This window comes from Carlito syrichta, unplaced genomic scaffold (genome assembly GCF_000164805.1).
Source record: "Carlito syrichta isolate Samal-C Ts95f unplaced genomic scaffold, Tarsius_syrichta-2.0.1 Scaffold303182, whole genome shotgun sequence".
Lineage (NCBI taxonomy): Eukaryota > Metazoa > Chordata > Mammalia > Primates > Tarsiidae > Carlito > Carlito syrichta.
Genome location: NW_007247278.1, coordinates 115,453 through 135,916, shown reverse-complemented (window position 1 = coordinate 135,916; position 20,464 = coordinate 115,453). Strand labels below are relative to the sequence as shown.

Sequence of the window (20,464 nt, the reverse complement as noted above, 5' to 3'; positions counted from 1 at the left end):
GCCACTGCACTCCAGTCTGGGCGACAGAGTGAGACTCCAACTCAAAAAAAAAATGAAAATTGGTAAAGGATTTCACTTTTATGTTGACATTCCTATTTTATTACATTTTCCTCTACTTGTTCGTGCTTCCTTTGATATGTATGTATGTATGTATGTATGTAAGTTATAGTCTCACTCTGTCACCCAGGCTGGAGTACAGTGGCACGCTCACTCACTGCTGGACTCTGGTGATCTTTCTGCCTCAACCTTCCAGGTAGCAAACTACACACACGAGCTACCATGCCTGGCTATTTTTTTTTTTTTTTAATTGTAGAGACAAGATCTCACCAAGTTCCCCGGGCTGGTCTTGAACCCGCGGCTCAAGCAGTCCACTCGTCTCGGCCTCCCAAAGTGCTGGATTACAAACTGAGCCAATTATATTTTATTTTAAAGATGGGGTACAATTCGGGATGAGGTATACAAGTAGACCTTTAATTTTTAATGCCTTTAGCAGGCTACTAGCAGTCCAGCCTGCCTTTGATGAGAAAGTCTGAGGTACAAAAAGAATATACTTACTAGGGATAAAGAGAGCCTGGATGCAGTTAAAAGTAGTCTAATTTGGTATATTGATGGCCATGGATTGTTTTTGAGCACCTTGCTTATATAAACTTAGAGTTTGAAACCGCTGATTCGCAATGATATGGTTGTGATATCGTTCCTGGAGTCTATGTTCCACTGCTTATTACATGTATGAACTTGAATAATTACTTAAATACTTAGATAATTACTTAATTTCTTTGCCCCTTTGTTTTCTTGTATAGAAAATGAAAATAATGGTAGTACCTACTTCTTAGGATAGTTGAAGGACTAAATAGATGTTATAAATAAATTGTTTAGAACTGTTCCCTACATACTGAGCATTTAATAGAATTTAGCTACAATAATAATTATAAAATTAGTATATCTTTTTTTTAAAGTAAAACCAAAAGAACTTATAGAAAAATTTTAAACTGTATATGCTTTTTTTTTTTTTTTTTTGAGTCAGAGTCTTACTCTGTCACCTAGGCTGGAGTGCAGTGGCATGTTCATGGCCACCACAGCCTCAACCTGCTAGGCTCATGTGATCCTTCTGCCTCAGTCATCCAAGTAGCTGGAACTACAGGCATGCACCACCATGCCCAGCTAATTTTTGATTTATTGTAGAGATGAGGACTTGCCAAGCTGGTCTCGAATCCATGGGCTCAGACAGTCCTCTCCCCTAAGCCTCCCAAAGAACTGGGAGTATAGGCGTGAGCCACTGTGCTTGACCTGTGTATGCTTTTTAATGAAAAATCAAATAATATCACAAAGCAAACGGTTTTTCTAGAGTAACAGATTATTGTTGTTAACATCTTGGTATATGGAGATTTATATTTAAATTTTATGACAATTTAATGATTTTTAACATTTTTCTTTGTAATTTGTTATTAATAGGAAATACACCTGACACCATCCATTGACTTCTATAAGAAATTAGCCTTAGATTGTTCAGGTCAGCAGGTAGCTGTTGACTTATTCCTTCTCAGTGGACAGTATTCTGATCTAGCTTCTCTGGGTAAGTTTTTTCCAATGTGTTTCTTAAGTGAAATGATGTTTATATGATAGGATTCTAAATAGAGGACAAACATTTTATTTTCTTGGGAAGTTAATGAGTCACTTCATTGTAAACCTTACAGTCTTCAACTCTAAACATGTAGTAATAGAGAAATTTTTATACTACTATTTAAAGGAATGAAGTCTTCTTTCTGATAGTGGTTTACCTTGGCAAGTTAAAGAAACATTGATACAGGGAGAGGGGCATGTGCCAACACTGAGTATCTGATCCACTATCAGGGGGAGAGTGGGTTTAGAAGTTTAGAAGTCCAAACTTCACCTACATACAGCTTTCTTATGTACTAAATCCTCACTTGTACCTCACAGTGCTCAAATTTTTAAAAACAATGATTGATACAAATGTCTGCAGTTACTTTGGGGTAGTAGAAGCAGTTAGCCGTACAATTTTAAAGGAGTGTGTATTCTCTTCCAGGTTGTATTTCTCGGTATTCAGCTGGCAGTGTCTATTACTATCCCTCTTACCATCATCAGCACAACCCAGTCCAAGTGCAGAAATTAGAGAAGGAACTACAGAGATACCTCACTCGGAAGATTGGCTTTGAGGCAGTTATGAGGATTCGGTGCACCAAAGGTAGTAACACTTTTTTTTTCTTTTTTTTGAGTTGGAGTCTCACTTTGTCACCCAGACTGCAGTGCAGCGGCCGCTCCCGGCCACCTCAGCCTCGACCTTCTGGGCTCCGGCAATCCTTCCGCCTCAGCCTTCCAAGTAGCTGGAACTACAGGCGCACGCTACCACACCCGGCTAATTTTTGATTTATTGTAGAGATGAGGTCTCGCCAAGTTGCCCAAGCAGATCTCGAACCCGCGGGCTCAGGCAATCCACTCACCTCGGCCTCCCAAAGTGCTGGGATTACAGGCTGAGCCACTGAGCCCGGCCAACACTTTTTTTTTCTTACATAGAAGTGACTAATATTTTTTATATTAACAAACAGACATACTTTTACCTAGTCTACTTACGATTTGCCCTTCTAAGATACTTTGCTGAATCTGTAGAATATAAAAATATATAGAGATTAGCCGGACGTGGTGGCTCAAGCCTGTAATCCCAGCACTTTGGGAGGCAGAGGCAAGAGGATTGCCTGAGCTCAGGGGTTCCAGACCAGCCTGAGCAACATGGTGAGACCTTGTCTCTACAATTAAAAAAAAACAAACAAAAACCAAAAAACTAGGTAGGCATGGTGGTGCGTTCCTGTGGTTCCAGCTACTTGGAAGACTGAGGTGGAAGGATTGCCTGAGCCCAGCAGGTCGAGGCTGTGTTGGCCGTGAGCAGCATGCCACCGCACTACATCCTGGGTGACAGAGTGAGACTCCAATTCAAAAAAAAAAAAGTAATAGAGGCTACTTTGAGGACTGTCCATTTAAAAATGGTGAATTTTATGGTATATGAATTATTTCAACTTTTTTTAAAAAAGAACTATGCCTCCAAAGAAATAAAACATATTACTGATGGGTTTTTATTCCTCTTACTGAACAATAGTAGTAGAAGGTTTTTTTTGTACAATTATTTTTATTTTTTTAAAATTATGGTAAAATGCATATAACATAAAATTTACCATTGTATCAATTTTTAATTAATTAATTAATTGATTTTGAGTCAGAGTCTCACTTTGTTGCCCAGGCTGGAGTGCAGTGGCATGTTCATGGCCACTGCAGCCTCGACCTGCTGGGCTCAGGTGATCCTTTTGCCTCAGTCTTCCAAGTTGCTGGAACCACAGGCATGCACCACCATGCCCAGCTAATTTTTTGAATTATTATAGAGACAAGGTCTCACCATGTTGCGCAGGCTGGTCTCGATCTCCTGAATTCAGGCAGTCATCTCGCCTCTGCCTCCCAAAGTGCTAAGATTAGTGAACTGTCATGGCCTGCTGATATTATCTATTTTTAACTGTACAGTTCAGTGGCATTAATTATGTTCTCATTATTGTGTTACCATCCACCTCCAGAAGGTGGAAATCTTTTAATTTGTGCTCTAATACTTGATTTTTTTCTTTCTCCACATTATTAACCATATCCAAATTTTTTATTAAGACATTAAAGGTTTGGTGTGGTAGCCCACACCTGTAATCTCAGCACTTTGAGAGGACGAGGCAGGAGGACTACTTGAGGCCAAGAGTTCAAGACCAGCTTGGGCAACATAGTGAGACTCTATTTGTACAAAAATTTGAAAAAAATCAGCTGGGTATGGTGGCTAATTGGGAAGCTGACTTGCAAGGATTGCTTGAGCCCAGGAGTTCAAGGCTGGACTGATAGTGCCACTGCACTCCAGCCCAGTGACAGAGCGAGACCATGTCTCAAAGAAAAAAAAAAGATTTTAAAATATTATTCCTCTTTAAGGTGGTGTAATGCAATCATTTTTTAGTGGAAAGATTATATGAAATTTATAGCAAAAAAAAATAAAATAAAGATGCACTAACATGTTCACTACATGTCAAAATCTATTGGTCAAACCATGTGCCATATGAAGTTAATATCTATTATATAATAATGCAACCTTGCTGAATTTGTTTATTTGAATAGTTTAGCAGTTATGTTTTTAAAGAGCACATTTGTTGGACCATTCATTAAGATCGACAGCTCTCAAAAATGTTTCCTTCTGCAGATATTGGTTATAAATCAGGGAAAATGCACATTGTTAAGTACTTTTAAGACTTTTTCTACTTAGCAAAGCAGAGGCTATTTTATACATACTTTGCTTTGCATAGAGCCTGGTGATATGCCAACAAGCTGTCCTTTGCCCTCCTTCTAGGATGCTTATTTAATTAATTAGTTAAATAATTATCTTAAATTTTATTTTTTGATTTGGAGTCTCACTCTGTCACTCAAGCTAACGTGTAGTGGCACAATCATGTCTCACCATAGCCTCAACCACCTGAGCTTAGTTGATCCTTCTGCCTCAGTCTCTTAAGTAACTGGGGCTTCAGGTGCACACCACTACGATCAGCTAATTTTTAAATTTTTTTAGAGATGAAGTCTTACTATGTTGCTCAAACTCATGGGTTCAAGTGATTCTCCTTCTTCAGCATTCCAAGTAACTAGGACTACAGTGCCTGCACCAGTGCACTCAGTATTCTTTCTCTTTCTGATTACTGTTTTATAGTTGACTTTTATTTCACAAGCAAGATATGTATTTATTCTTCTGGGAAAAAACAAAAACATTATTGATAAAGCTCAAATCCTCCTGTATCAGCTTGCATGTGTATGTACATTTTCTGTACATTTGCAGACTTATGTACATCTCCATGAAAAATATATAATATGGTATATTTGCATAAATAACATTGTACATATTTTCGCTCAATAAGTCTTAAAGATCCATTAATTTTAGGTCATATAAATCTCTCATTCTTTTTAACTTCTACCTAGTATTCAATAGATTGGATAAATCACAATTTAATTCTTTTCCTACTGATACTCATTGAAGGCTTTCTGAAGTTTTGGCTGTGTCAGACAGGTCTGCTAACATTTTTTTACATGGATAAGTTTTGCACTTGAATGAGTGTACGTGTAGGATGAATTCTTAGGCGGGCACGGTGGCTCAAGCCTGTAATCCCAGCACTTTAGGAGGCCAAGGCGAGACGATTTCCTGAGCCCAGGTTTTCCAGACCAACCTGGGCAACTTGACAAGACCTTGTCTCTATAATAAACCAAAAAATTAGCTGGGCATGGTAGGGGCACACTTATAGTTCCAGCTGCTTGGAAGACTGAGGCAGGATTGCCTGAGCCTAGCAGGTCAAGACTGCGGTGTCTGTGATTGTGCCACTGCACTCCAGCCTGGGCGACAGAGTGAGACTGCAACTCAAAAAAAACCAAAAAAATTTTTTTTTTAGATATAGGATTTCTTAGGTCGAAATAAGTATCTCTGGCAGAATTTTGAAAAAAACTGCCAAGTTATCCTCCGAACAAGTTTTTTAAAAAAATTTGTATGGTGACAATTATTTATTTGTTTGTTTATTGAGATAGGGTCTCACTCTGTTGCCCAGGCTGGAGTGCAGTGGCACAATAATGTCTTACTACAGCCTTGACCTCCTAGATTTAAGCAATCCTCCCACCTCAGCCTTCCAGGACTACAGGCACATGCCACCACATTCAGCTAATTTTTGAATTTTTTATAGAGGTGAGATCTCGCTATGTTAATCCAGGCTAGTCTCGATCCCACCTTTATTTAGAAAGACACCTCTTATCCCTCAATATCACTAAGTACTGTGTATTATCTAAAATTTTTAACTTCCTGCCAATCTGATATAATTTATATCAATATCTGGGCACATAGAAACCATTTTGATTCCTCTTCTAGGTCTTTCCATTCATACTTTCCATGGGAACTTCTTTGTTCGGTCAACAGACTTATTGTCTTTGCCCAATGTCAACCCAGATGCTGGGTATGCTGTACAGATGTCAGTAGAAGAGAGTCTTACTGACACTCAGTTGGTTTCTTTTCAGTCAGCACTGTTGTATACATCCAGCAAAGGTAAGTTTTTGTTTGCTTGTTTCCACTGAGTTTTTTTATTTGTACATATGCATTACATCCCTACAAAAGAATCCCCTGATTTTCCCTCCTATGTGTTTCCTTCTTGCTTCTTTGTAGTCCATGATTCCAGCTGAGGTTGTCAGTACAATGAAACCAAACTGGCGGGATGAAAGCAGATTATTCTGCCACTTTTCTAGATCTTTGAGTTGCACATCAAATCTGGGGCTGATCACGCCACACTTGTTTAACCTGCCAATGAGGTTCACAAAAATTTTTCCACCTCTGTGATCATCAATGATTTCAGATTTACCAATGTAACTATGTTTCATCATTATAATTAGAAACTGGACGATGACTTTGGAGCACAACCTGTTAAGAACCTGGTGTTTACCTCTCTTTTCAGCATTGTTGATGCTCTTGAGAGCATCAGCCAGGACATTCATGCACACCATAGTGGCGCAGAAAGATGGTGGAAAGAGCTGTTTGTTTTTATTGTGATAAAAAACATATAGGATGAGCTCTACCTCCTTAACACAGTTTTTAAGTGTGTAGCACAGTAGTGTTAACTATAAGCACAGTGTTATAGTAAAGCTAAGTTTTTGATGTGGTTATATATTCTATGGCCTATAACAAACTCCTTCTTTGGAGATAACTACTTGTTTTTGATTTTTGGTTTTTTTTTATTGGAGTCTTCCTCTGTCCACCCAGACTGGAGTGCAGTGGCACGCTCACAGCCAGCAACCTCGACCTGCTGGGCTCAGGCGATTCTTCCACCTCAGCCTTCCAAGTAGGTGGAACCACAGGTGCAGGCCACCACACCCAGCTAATTTTTTAATTTATTGTAGAGATGAAGTCTTGCCAAGTTGCCCAGGCTGCTCTCCGAACCCCTGGACTCAGGCAATTCTCTTACCTCCGCCTCCCAAAGTGCTGGGATTATAGGCGTGAGCCACTGTACCCTGCCTACTTGTTTTTTTAAGCCAAAAGAGCATTACTTTTTTTTGAGTCAAAAGTTTCACTGTCACCCAGACTGGAGTACAGTGGCACACTCATGGCCACCTCAGCCTTGACCTGCTGGGCTCAGGCGATCATTCTGCCTCAGCCTTTCAAGTAGATAGAATCACAGGCGCGTGCCACCGCATCCAGCTAATTTTTTTCATTTATTGTAGAGATGAGGTCTCTCCAAGTTGCCTAGGCTGGTCTCGAACCCCTGGACTCAGATAATTCTCTCGCCTCGGCATCCCAAAGTGTTGGGATTAGAGGCATGAGCCACTGTGCCCAGCTCAAAAGAGCATTTCTAATCATAAGAGCCTTGTTGCTGTTCTTGGTAAAACCAAGATATTTGACACTTATTTTCCTAAACCCTTTTATTTATTCATTTGTTTAACAGATATTTATTGAGAGTCTACTGTGTATCAGGCAGGCAGTTAATAAATCTATATTTAAAAAATTCTTTTCCTTGTATAGCTTAATTTTAGTAGGGGAAGCAGACAGTAAACAGGATAAATAAATAAAATAATAGTTATTTTATTTTGTTATATATTGATGTTATATGTAACTGTTATATATTGATAAAAGTTGAGAGGAAAAATAAAGCAGACATAGGGGCTAGAAGAGCTGGGGGTTGCTCTTTTAATGTAGGGTAGCCAGGAAAGGCCTCATGGGGTGACATTTGAGTTAAGTTTTGAAGCTCATAATGGAAGATAGAAAATACTTTATAAGGGTGTGGTTTATTTGTTCCTAATTTATAATTTGTGTTTTATTCTAAGGTTAAATATTATTTTTAGTAGTAAATTATGTTATTTATATTTGCCACTTCCAACCACTAACTCTGTTTTACCTCCTTAAACAGTAAATGTTTTTGGAAGTGTTTCTGTGCTGTGTACACCTAATCTTTTCAGCCCCTCCAAAGTCTATAAAGATTGTGTAATAAGGACATTTTAATAAAGACTGTAGCCGGGCTCAGTGGCTCAGCCTGTAATCCCGCGCCTTTTGGGAGGCTGAGGTGAGTGGATTGCCTGAGCCCGTGGGTTCGAGACCCACCTGGGCAGTGAGACCTCATCTCTACAATAAATCAAAAAATCAGCTGGTTGTGGTAGCGCATGCCTGTAATTCCGGCTACTTGGAAGGCTGAGGCGGAAGGATCGCCGGAGCCCAGCAGGTCGAGGCTGCGGTGGTTGGGAGCGGCCACTGCACCCCAGTCTGGGCGACAGAGTGATACTCCAACTCAAAAAATAAATAAATAAATAAAGACTGTTAGTATTTGAAAAACTCAGTTTTGTATGATGATTATAATCAATACAGCACACCATAGGCATAAAAGTAATAGATGGATTTCTAATCTCTAGGCATCATTTTTATTTGACAAAACAAGAGTTCAGTCCTTGTTTGTTCTGCTCACTGGCTTTTCTTGTTAACATTTTAAAAATTTATAATTGACATGTGATAAAATGTGCCTTTTTTCCCTTTATTTTATTTTCCCTTTTTTTGAGTCAGGGTTTCACTGTGTTGCCCAAGCTGGAGTACAGTGGCACTATCATGACTCACCACAGCCTCCTGAGTACCTGTCTGAGTAGCTGGGACTGTAGGTGTATGTAACCACACCCAATTATTTTTTTGATTTTTTTGTGGAGATGAGGTCTTGCTGTGTGCCTAGGCTGGTCTTGAACTCCTGGGCTCAAGCAATCATCCTGCCTTGGCCTCCCAAAGTGCTGGGATTATAGCCATGAGCAATCATACCCAGCCAAAAATGTGCCATTTGTAATGTAAAGTTACACAGTTCTGACAAATGTGTCATGTAACTGCCATTACAATTAAGATGTAATAATCAGTTCTATCATCCCCAAAATCTGTATAGTCAACCCCTCTTCAGTCCCCAGTTCCTGGAAACCACTGATTTGTTTTCTGACCTGATAGTTTTGCCTTTGCAGGAATGTCATAGAAAGGGAGCCATAGGGTATGTAGCCGTTTGAATCTGGCTTTTTTTACTTAGCATAGTACATTTGAGATTAATCTGTATGTTACATCTGTTAGTTGTTCTTTTTATTCCTGAGTAGTATTTTATTGTACCCAGTTTGTTTATTCACTACCAAGTTGAGGAACATTTGGATTGTTTTCAGTTTTTCACATTTTCAAATATAGCCCTATAAATATTTGCACAAAGGTTTTTGTGTGAGGCTAAATTTTCATTTCAAGGATAAACACCTTGGAAAGAGGAAATGTTGGGTTATATGGTAAATGTATGTTTGACTTTATAATCACCTGCCAAACAGTTTTTCAAGGTGGCTGTATCATTTTGCAGTCCTACTAGCTGTATAACAATTTCAGTTGCTCTGCATCTTCACTGTGATTTTACTGTTTTAGAATTTGGTTTTTTGATTTGTTTTTGTGATTTTTTAAAAAAGTAATTTATGGTTTTATTTCACATTTCCCTGATAACATTTCCCTTGGACTCTTTTCATATACTTATTTTACATTCTTTTTTTTTAGTTAGAGTCTCACTCTACTGCCCAGGCTGGCACACTCACAGCCAATGCACAGGCTGGCACACTCACAGCCAATGCAGGCTTGACCTGCTGGGCTCAGGTGATCCTTCTGCCTCAGCCTTCTAAGTAGCTGGAACTACAGGCACGTACCACCATACCTAGCTAATTTTTTGATTTATTTTAGAGATGGGGGTCTCACTAAGGCTGGTCTCAAACCTGTGGGTTCAGGCAGTCCTCTCACCTTGGTCTCCCAAAGTGCTGAGATTATAGACGTGAGCCACCACACCCACCCTATTTTACATTCTTATATCTTCTTTAGTATTCAGATATTTTTCTCATTTTAAAAAATTGGATTCAGCTGGGTGCAGTGGCTCAAGCCTGTTATCCCTGCTTTGGGAGGATGAAGTGAGAGGATTGCCTGAACCTACAGGTTCGAGACCAGCCTGGGTAACTTGGTGAGACCTCATTTCCACAACAAATCAAAAACTTAGCCAGGCATGGTGGCGTGTGCCTGTGGTTCAGCTACTTGGAATGCTGAGGTAGAAGGATCACCTGAGCCCAGCAGGTCGAGGCTATGATGGTCGGGTACATGCTGCTGCACTCCAGTCTTGGGCAACAGAGTGAGAATCCAATTCAAAAAAAAAAATTAGATTCTTTTATACTTTTCTTGTCCTCCATGAAGCACATTAGATGCTTATGTAGCTTTTGGTTTTGTTGTTCAAGTTTCCTTCCTTCCTTCCTTCCATCCATCCACAGGGTCTTGCCACGTTGCCCAGACTTTTCTCAAACTCCTGAGCTCAAGTGATCCTCATACCTCAGCATCAGTATCTACTTGGTAATATGCTGTGTAACTGGATTATGCTGTATAATTGTAAAAACCGGCTTTTCTTTTTTCTTGAGTCTCTGTTGCTAGGACTGGAGTACAGTAGCACAATCACAATTCACTGCAGCTCCTGGGCTCATGGGGTTCACCCTCCTCAGCCTCCCTAGTAGCTGGGGCATGCCACCATGCCCAGCTAATTTTTAAATTTTTTTTGTAGGATGTTGGTCAAGTTTGTCTCAAATTCCTGGCTTCAAGCAGTCCTGCATCAGCCTCCCAAAATGCTGGGATTATAGGCATGAGCCACTGTGCCTGGTCATAACCTACTTTTATTTCACAGTATTTTATAAATATCTCCCTGTTGTCATATTTTTTTCTAAAAGCATGACTTTTAAAAGTTATGTACCATTATTTGTTTATTTTCTTACTGTTAGAAAGTTAGATTGTTTCTGATGTTCTGTTTCAATGAAAACTGTGATTAAAATTTCTTTCCTCGTACACAATTCTTTGTCATAGCTCTAAAGCGGATTCCTAGAACTGGAAATATAGGATATAGAGTTTAACAGTTTTGAAAAATTTTGTTATAATCATATTGCTTTTCAGAAAGATTTTTGCTAGGGTAACTCAAGCCTGTAGTCCTAGCACTTTGGAAGACCAAGACTGGAAGTTAAAAACCAACCCGGGCAATACAGTGAGACCCCATGTCTACAAAGATAAAAAAAAAAATTCTTTACCAGGCACAGTGGCACACATCTGTGGTCCCAACTACTCTGGAGGCTGAGGCAGGAGGACCTTGAGCCCAGAAGTTTGAGGCTGTGGTGAATTGTGATGGTGCCACTACAGTTATAGCATGAGTGAGACCCTGTCTCAAAAAATAAAAATAAAAGAAGTAAAACTTTTGATACTGTCTCTGCTTACTGTATAACTCTACTTGGCTCTAAATGGAAAAGAAGTAATTAAAAAAAATTTTTTTGAGTCGGAGTCTCACTCGCCTAGGCTGGAGTGCAGTGACCCACTCACGGCCACTGTAGCCTCAATCTGCTGGGCTCAGGTGATCCTTTCACCTTAGCCTTCCAAAGTAGCTGGAACCATAGGTATGCACCGTTATGCCCAGCTAAATTTTTTTTGGATTTATTGTAGAGACAAGGTCTTGCCAAGTTCCCCATGCTGGTCTCAAACCCTTGGTCTCAGGCAATCCTCTCACCTCCACCTTCCAAAGCGCTGGGATTACAGGTATGAGCTACTGCACCCAGAAGAAGTGATTTTTATATATAGGTATCCCTTACTATCATTTGTATGTTTTCCCCAAAGGTGAAAGAAGAATTCGTGTTCATACTTTGTGTTTGCCGGTAGTTTCGACTCTGAATGATGTCTTTCTTGGAGCTGATGTTCAAGCAATTTCAGGATTATTGGCCAATATGGGTAAGAGTTATCTATTTTGAATATTTTGCAAGTAATAACACTAGACAAGTCCACACAGTTTTTTCTTTTAAATAATTAGCTTTATTGTATCAGTGTTTTAGATTCCCTGGGTGCCTGGTAATTAATTAGCTGTTTGAATGATCTGCTGTAGATAATCTTGTTTGTTTAATCAGCTTTATTGAGATAAAATTACATACCATACCACAATTTATTTATCACCACAATTTAATTTTACAACATTTCTATCACTCCCCAAGAACCTCTTGCTCATTAGCAGTTACTGCTCATTCCCTCCTCCCTTCCTTAAGCAAGCACTAAACTACTTTCTGACTCTAAATATTTGTCGACTTGGACTTAACCATATCTTATATAATATTTAATGTTAGTACTGTTTAAAAGTCTTTTTATGAACTTTGTAACTTAGATTACAGGGAAAGCAGTGTACCATAAAGATCATTAAACTTGGCATCATGGAATTTGGGATTGAAAACAGTTTACTGCCAGGTGCAGTAGCTCATGCCTATAATTCCAGCATTTTGGGAGACTGAGGCAGAAGAATTCCCTGTGTTCAGGGGTTCAAAACTAACCTGGACAGCTTGATGAGATCTTATCTCTACAATAAATCAAAAAGTTAGTTGGGTGTGGTGGCACACCCCTATAATTCCAGCTACTTGGAAGGCTTAGGTGGTAGGAGCACCTGAACCCAGCAGATCAAGGCTGTGGTGACCAATAGCGTGCCACTGTGCTCCGGCCTGGGTGACACAGCAAGACTCAGACTCAAAAACAAGACAAAAGCAAACAAAAACCAGTTTACTGGCATACATAGGTTTGCAGCTTTGGCCCAATTATGTTAGCTAGTCAAAAATTTACTGGTATCTTTACTTGTTTACTTCCGTCTCAGATATAGTTGCCTTCTTTAATTTTTTTATCCTCTTTTTTAGTACTAAGAGCTTAATAACATCATTTTGATCCTTGCTATCTTTCTCCTTCAGGCGGGGAAGACTTTTCCAGTGGGTCCGCTTAAAACTTTAATCTGCCTATAACAGGAGTAGTTACCCATTTTCAAAAATTTCCTATTGGGAATGTTTTTTTATTGTGAGCCTGGTAAAGGAGTCATCTCTATTTTAGTCTTTTATATTGTTAAATGTTGAAGAACATGACCTAAGAAATTTGAGAGTCACTTCCTTTATTTTTTAAGTAACATTTCTTGGTAACTGTATAATCATTATTATGATCATTATAATTATCAACAACAATAAGTATTAAATGAGTTTTGTGTATTATATATAAATCTTCACAACTTTATAAATATTGGTTCTGCTAACATGTTTGGTTGAGCCCAATATGTACATTTTTTTCACATGTTATCACCTTTAAAATCAAGATATAGCCAGGCACGGTGGTTCCTGTTATCCCAGCACTTTGGGAAGAGGATGTGAGAGGAGTGCCTGAGCCCAGGAGTTTGAGACTGGCCTGGGCAACCTGGCAATACCTCATCTCTACAGTAAATCAAAAAATAAGCCAAGTGTGGTGGCATATGCCTTTAGTTTCTGCTACTTGGAAGGCTGAGGCAGAAGGATTGCCTGAGCCTAGCAGGTTGAGGCATGCTCACGACCACTGCACTCCAGCCTGGGCAACAGAGTGAGACACCTACTCAAAAAAAAAAAAAAAAAAAAATCAAGATATGTCTTCAATTGATAAAGTCTTAGAGTTACTCTTAACCAGATAATAATACTCTTCTTTCTTTCTTTCCTGTGTGTACATTTTATAACAGTTAATAACATCTTTTTCTTGAATGTATTTTTGCTATCACATGTATTGAGTTTAGTTGAAGTTTAAGAAGTGTTCAGAAGAGTGATGCTTTTTTGGTATTGAAAATAATTTTATGTAGAAATGCATATAGCCAGGTGCAGTAGCTCACGCCTATAATACCAGCACTTTGAGAGACCGAGGTGAGAGGATTGCCTGAGCCCACAGGTTCAAGATCAGCCTGGGCAACTTGGCAAGACCTCATTTCTACAATAAATAAAAAAATTAGCCAGGCATGCTGGCGCGTGCCTACAACTACTTGGAAGGCTAAGGTGGAAGGATGGCCTGAGCCCAGCAGGTCAAGACTATGGTGGCCAGAAGCATGCCACTGCCCTCCAGCCTGGGTTATAGAGTAATACTCCAACTCAAAGAAAGAAAGAAAGAAAGAAATGCATGTAAACAGACTAACATGACATATGATGAAAATCTGTTTAAATAACTTTAAGAGCTCTTTCTAAATAAAAACCCAGGCCGGGCATTATGGCTCAAGCCTGTATCTCAACACTTTAGGAGGTGGAGGCAAGAGGATTGCCTAAGCTCAGGAGTTTGAGACCAGCCTGGACAACTTGGTGAGACCTCGTCTCTACAATAAATCAAAAAATATGCTGGACGTGGTGGCATGTGCCTGTAGTTCCAGCTACTCGGAATGCTGAGGTGGCAGGATCGCCTTAGCCCAGCAGGTCGAGGCTGTGGTGGCTGTGAGCATGCCACTGCACTCCAGCCTGGGCAATAGAGAGGCTCCAACTCAAAATAAATAAATACGTACATACATACATACATACATACCCATCCACCCACCCTAGGGGCCAGGTGCAGTGGCTCGTGCCTGTAATCCCAGCATTTTGGAAGACCAAGACAGGAGGATCACTTGAGCCCAGGAGTTTGAGGGCTACAGTGAGCTGTGGTCATACCACTGCACTCCAGCCTGGGCTATAGAGTGAGATCCTGTCTCTGAAATTAATGACAAGTAAATAAAATAAAAATGATTTGGTAGGAAAGCTTTGTGTGTTGAATTGCAGTGCTTTTTCTTTTCTAGTGGTATATAAAATAAAATAGTGGATTACAGTAAATAGCATCTTAGAATTAATAAGTTTTTCACTTTACAGATGAGGAAACTGAGGCTCAGGTAGGCTAAATTATTTGCCAAATTTGTTATACAGCTAGGAAACAGCAGAGCAGCATTTCAAGAGAGGTTGACTTGATTCTCCCGAGCATGCTTTTACTGGTATATGTTTTCACTCATGTAATAAACACATGTAATAAATTGGAGAGATACTTAGTGTAGTTTTTAAAAATCATCTCCAACAGTGAGTATCTCAACTTTTATCTTCTCTCTATTCTGTCTCTACCCTCACCTTGATTATTAGCTGTTGACAGATCCATGACTGCCAGTCTGAGTGACGCTCGAGATGCTCTGGTGAATGCAGTCATCGACTCTTTTTCAGCTTACCGCTCTTCAGTCCTAAGTAACCAGCAGCCTGGACTCATGGTTCCTTTTTCTTTGCGACTTTTTCCACTTTTTGTTTTGGCTCTTCTTAAACAGGTAAGAAAAACAAAAACAGAAAGTAACACAATGAAAACATCAAAAATTTTTATTCTGTGAATCCCTAAACATTGCATGTGTAACTTTATGATGGTTAAATTTTCCAAGGATGGGGAACTGACCTCTTCTTTGAACCTTGAGGGGATTCATAGCCAAAGAAAGTTACAAATAGCTGATTTAAAGCAAGGACCTTTTTCATAAGATACCCACTAAGTATTCAGTGATGTTATCAAAAATTGCTAGGCATGGTGATGCATGTATATAATCCTAGCATTTTGGGAGGCTGAGGTTGAATTACTTGAGGCCAGGAGTATAAGACTAGCCTGGGCAACATAGAAAGACTCCTTCTCAGCTGGGCTCGGTGGCTCAGCCTGTAATCCCGCGCCTTTGGGAGGCTGAGGTGAGTGGATTGCCTGAGCCCGCAGGTTTGAGACCCACCTGAGCAACTTGGCGAGACCGCATCTCTACAATAAATCAAAATGAGCCAGGTGTGGTAGCGCACACCTGTAGTTCTAGCTATTCGGAAGGATCGCAGGAGCCCAGCAGGTCGAGGCTGCGGTGGCCGGGAGCGGCCACTGCACTCCAGTCTGAGTGACAGAGTGAGACTCCAACTCAAAAAAAAAAGAAAGACTCCCTTCTCTACAAAAAAACTTAAAAATTAGCCAAGCATGGTGACACAAATTTGTAGTCCCAGCTACTTGGGAGGCCGAGGTGGGCAGATTGCTTGAGCCCAGGGGTTTGAAGGTACAGTGAGCTATGATGGTACTACTATATTCCAGCCTGAACCACAGAATGAGACCTTCTCTTTAAAAAAAAAAAAAAATCAAATGATGATTAGTTTTCCAAAACAAGAATTATATATTTTATTGCTGGTGCCAGAAGTAGCACATGCAATGCATGTTCTCACTTACATGTAGAAGCTAAAAGAATCAAACACACAGAAGTAGCAGAATAGTAGTTACTGGAGTCTATGGTGGGGCAGAAATGCAGAGAGGAATCAATAAATAATAAGTATTTGAGGCAATGGGTATGTTAACTAGCTTGATCCAGTCATCCCATACTGTATATCATAGCATCCCTTTGTACCACAGAAATATATAGAATTATGATTTGTCACCAATAAAATAATTTTCTTTTTTTTTTTTTTTGAGTCAGAGTCTCACTCTGTTGCCCAGGCTGGAGTGCAGTGGCACGCTCACAGCCACAGCAGCCAGTAGGCTTGACCTGTTGTGTTCAGGTGATCCTTCTACCTCGACCTTCCAAGTAGCTGGAACTGAGGTGTGCGCTACCATGCCCAGCATATTGATTGATTGATTGATTGATTGATTGATTGACTGAGTCAGCGTCTCACTCTGTCACCCAGGCTGGAGTGCAGTGGCACAGTCATGGCCACCACAACCTTGACCTGCTGGACTCAGAAAATCCCTCCACTTCAGCCTTCCAAGTAGCTGAAACTACAGGTGTGCACCACCGCGCCCAGCTAATTTTTTGATTGATTGTAGAGACAAGGTCTCACCATGTTGTCCAGGCTAGTCTTGAACCCGTGGACTCAGGCAATCCTCTCGCCTCTGTCTTCCAAAGTGCTGGGATTACAGGCGTGAGCCAACATGCCTGGTCAACATTATACTTCTTTTTTTTTTGAGTTGGAGTCTCACTCTGTCACCCAGGCTGGAGTGCAGTAGCACACTCATGGCTACTGCAGCCTCAACTTGCTGGACTCAGACGATCCTTCCGCCTTAGCCTTCCAGGTAACTGGAACTACAGGCACGCGCTACCACACCTGGCTTGTTTTTCTGTTTATTGTAGAGATGAGGTCTCACCAAGTTGCCCAGGCTGGTCTCAAACCCCTGAGCTCAGGCAATCCTCTTACCTTGGACTCCCAAAGTGCTAGGTTACAGGCTTGAACCACTGTGCCTGGCCTAACATTACACTTCTTAATCTTCTCTAGTTATTCTTTCTTATACCTGTGTACCTATTTCCATGCCTAGATTGCACTATCATATCTTTGTCTTTGAGGTCAAATGTTATCTTTCTGGCAGTTTCCTTTCCTTCTGTGGCCCCAAAGCTCTTTGTGCATACCTTTGTTTATAGGGTTTTTATTTAATACTTCACTATTTATGTATCTCCCTGCCTACTTTTTGCTCCTACTCCTTCCTCCCAAAAAGGGAGAACTCTGGGCTAAAGGATTAGGCTTATTTATCAGGTGTCCATATATGAGTGTCCAAGTTTATCGGCCTAGGATGTCTTTCTCTTATAAATTTTTATTTAAAAGCTTTGTTTTTGTTTGTCTGAGTTGGAGTCTCACTCTGTTGCCCAGTCTGAAGTGCAGTGGCCTGTTCACAGTCACCACAGTCTTGACCTGCTGGGCTCAGGCTATCCTTCTGCTTTAACTTTCAAGCAGCTGGAACTACAGACATGTGCCACCATGTCCAGCTAATTTTTTGGTTTATTGTAGAGACGCGATCCGCTCTGTTGCCCAGGCTAGTCTCAAACCCATCGGCTCAGGCAGTCCTTTGACCTCAGTCTCCCAAAGTGCTGGGATTACAGGTGTGAGCTAGTGTGCCCGGGTCTTTTTTTCCCTTTGAGTCAGAGTCTCACTCTGTCCCTCAGGCTGGAGTGTAGTGGCACAATCACGGCTCACCGCGGCCTTGACCTTCAGGGCTCAGGCGATCCTTCACCTCAGCGTCCTGCGTATCTAGGACTATAGCTAGCATGTTCAGCTAATTTTTGTGTTTTGTTTTTTGTTGGGATGAAATCTCCCTATGTTGCTCAGGCTGGTGTCAAACTCCTGGGCTCAAGCAATCCTTCTGCCTTAGCTTCCCTAAAGTGTTGACTTTACAGGCGTGAGGCCCTGCACCCAACCTGCAGTTTTCATTTCCTTAACTCAAATTATGTATTTTGATTTTTAGATATAAGTATACAGAGATTAAATAAATATTTAAATTTTAACATTTAAAAATCTCTCTCCTTCAGGTCTTTCTTCAAATGCTGTTTTCTCTAAGACCTGGCTTCCCTGATCTCCCCCATCTCAAATGCAACACTCTTACCCCATCCTATCTACACCCTTTATTGCTTGTTCCTCCTCATGTATTTTTCACTTATCAATGACATACCATGTTTTACTTAATTATTACTCCTCCCTTAATAGGATGTAAGCATGAAGACAGAGATTTTTTAGTTTTATTTTTTTGAGTTGGAGTCTCACTCTGTTGCCCAGACTGGAGTGCAGTGGCCGCTCTCGGCCTCCGCAGCCTCGACCTGCTGGGCTCCGGCGATCCTTCCACCTCAGCTTTCCAAGTAGCCGGAATTACAGGCATGAGCTACCATGCCTGGCTGATTTTTTGATTTATTGTAGAGATGAGGTTTCGCTGCCCAGGTGGGTCACGAACCCGCGGGCTCAGGCAATCCACTCACCTCAGCCTCCCAAAGGCGTGGGATTACAGGCTGAGCCACCAAGCCTGGCTTTATTTTTATTTTTTTTATTTTTGAGTTGGAGCCTCACTCTGCCACCCAGAGTGCAGTGGCCGCTCCTGGCCACCACAGCCTCGACCTGCTGGGCTCCGGCAATCCTTCCGCCTCAGCCTTCCAAGTAGCTGGATCTACAGGCGTGGTCTACCACGCCTGGCTAATTTTTGACTTATTGCAGAGATGAGGTCTCGCCAAGTTGCCCAGGCTGGTCTCGAACCCGCGGGCTCAAGCAGTCCACCCATCTCAGCCTCCCAAAGGCGCAGGATTACAGGCTAAGCCACCGAACCCAGCTGAAGACAGAGATTTTTATCTTTTTTTATTCACTACTTCCAACACTGGAAGAATAGAATTTCTTGTATATAATAGACACTCATACTCAGTTAATATTTCTCTCTCTTTCTCTGTTTTTTTTTTTTTTTTGAGTTGGAGTCTCACTCTATCTCTCAGGCTGGAGTGCAGTAGCCCACTCATGGCTATCGCGGTCTCGATCTGCTGGGCTCAGGTGATCCTTCTACCTCAGCCTTTCAAGTAGCTGGAACTACAGGCATGCACCACCACACCCGGCTGATTTTTCTTGATTTTTCTTATTGTAGAGATGAGGTCTCACTAAATTGCCCAGGCTGGTCTTGAACCTAAGGGCTCAGGCAGTCCTCTCGCCTCAGCCTCCCAAAATGCTGGGATTGCATGCTTGATCCACTGCGCCTGGCAGTAAATATTTCTTTTTTTTTTTTTTCGAGTTGGAGTCTTACTCTGTCGTCCCAACTGAGTGCTGTTGGGACGCTCCCCGCTACCACAGCCTCAACCTGCTGGACTCCGGCGATCCTTCCACCTCAGCCTTCCAAGTAGCCAGAACTACAGGCATGCGCTACCATGTCCTGCTAATTTTTGAATTAATGTAGAGATGAGGTCTCGTCAAGTTGCCCAGGTGGATCTCGAACACATGGGCTCAGGCAATCCACTCGCTTCGGCCTCCCAAAGTGCTGGGATTACAGGCTGAGCCACCGAGCCTGGCCTTAAATGACTAGATGGAACGTTCCTTCTTCCAGTTTCCATGGAACTTTCCTCATTCTTAGTGACTATCCACATACCAGTTTCAAAAATCTCAAGAGCCTTTTATAATCTTGTTTTATTTATCGTCAGTGCACGTGTTTTAATGCATAATTTCACAGCTTTTTTCTCTCTGCCCCTTTTTCTTCTTTAAAACCTTCTCTCATGACTTAATTCTCTGTAGCTAAATCTCAGTTACTTATTAACTCTATTCTACTAAGCAGCTGTCCTAATTTGTATTGTTATTTTTCCTTTTTGATTTGTAAACTTTATTGTATTGTTTAATTGCTCTAAATGTGGGAGAAATAATGACAGCCATCATTAATCGTCACCCAGTATTTATAGAACACTTAGTGGTTATTATCCCTTTATCTTCAGATATACCTTTATTTTGTCATCTACAATATAACTTTATTTTTCCTGTGATATTGTTTAGATTTTTATATCACTGTCACTGTATGGTAGCTAGAATGTTTAGATCTATTTTACATTAGAAAGGAGATAACAGGGATATCAAATTACTTTCCCATGGTCAGTTAATTTCTCAAGACTTAGCTGGGGCAATACACATAATTTAAGAGGTGTGTATGAGCCGGGCTCAGTGGCTCAGCCTGTAATCCCGCGCCTTTGGGAGGCTGAGGTGAGTGGATTGCCTGAGCCTGCAGGTTCGAGGCCCGCCTGGGCAACTTGGCGAGACCTCATCTCTACAATAAATCAAAAAATCAGCCGGGCGTGGTAGCGCGCACCTGTAGTTCCGGCTACTTGGAAGACTG

The 20,464-nt window shown here is 40.9% G+C and overlaps 1 protein-coding gene and 1 pseudogene across 2 annotated transcripts in view; one reads left to right on the top strand and one right to left on the bottom strand.

Annotated features, from left to right (window-relative positions):
* Window positions 1-20,464, top strand: part of SEC24A (SEC24 homolog A, COPII coat complex component) — an 82,711-nt gene that overhangs the window by 48,703 nt on the left and 13,544 nt on the right. For both annotated transcript variants that reach the window (XM_021712319.1, XM_008057998.2), the window contains exons 14-18: window positions 1,453-1,573; window positions 2,045-2,203; window positions 5,927-6,100; window positions 11,714-11,824; window positions 15,001-15,176. In XM_021712319.1, coding sequence (XP_021567994.1) covers window positions 1,453-1,573; window positions 2,045-2,203; window positions 5,927-6,100; window positions 11,714-11,824; window positions 15,001-15,176 — 741 coding nt within the window. The remainder of the gene's footprint in view (window positions 1-1,452; window positions 1,574-2,044; window positions 2,204-5,926; window positions 6,101-11,713; window positions 11,825-15,000; window positions 15,177-20,464) is intronic.
* On the bottom strand, window positions 6,136-6,552 carry LOC110595631 (annotated as a pseudogene).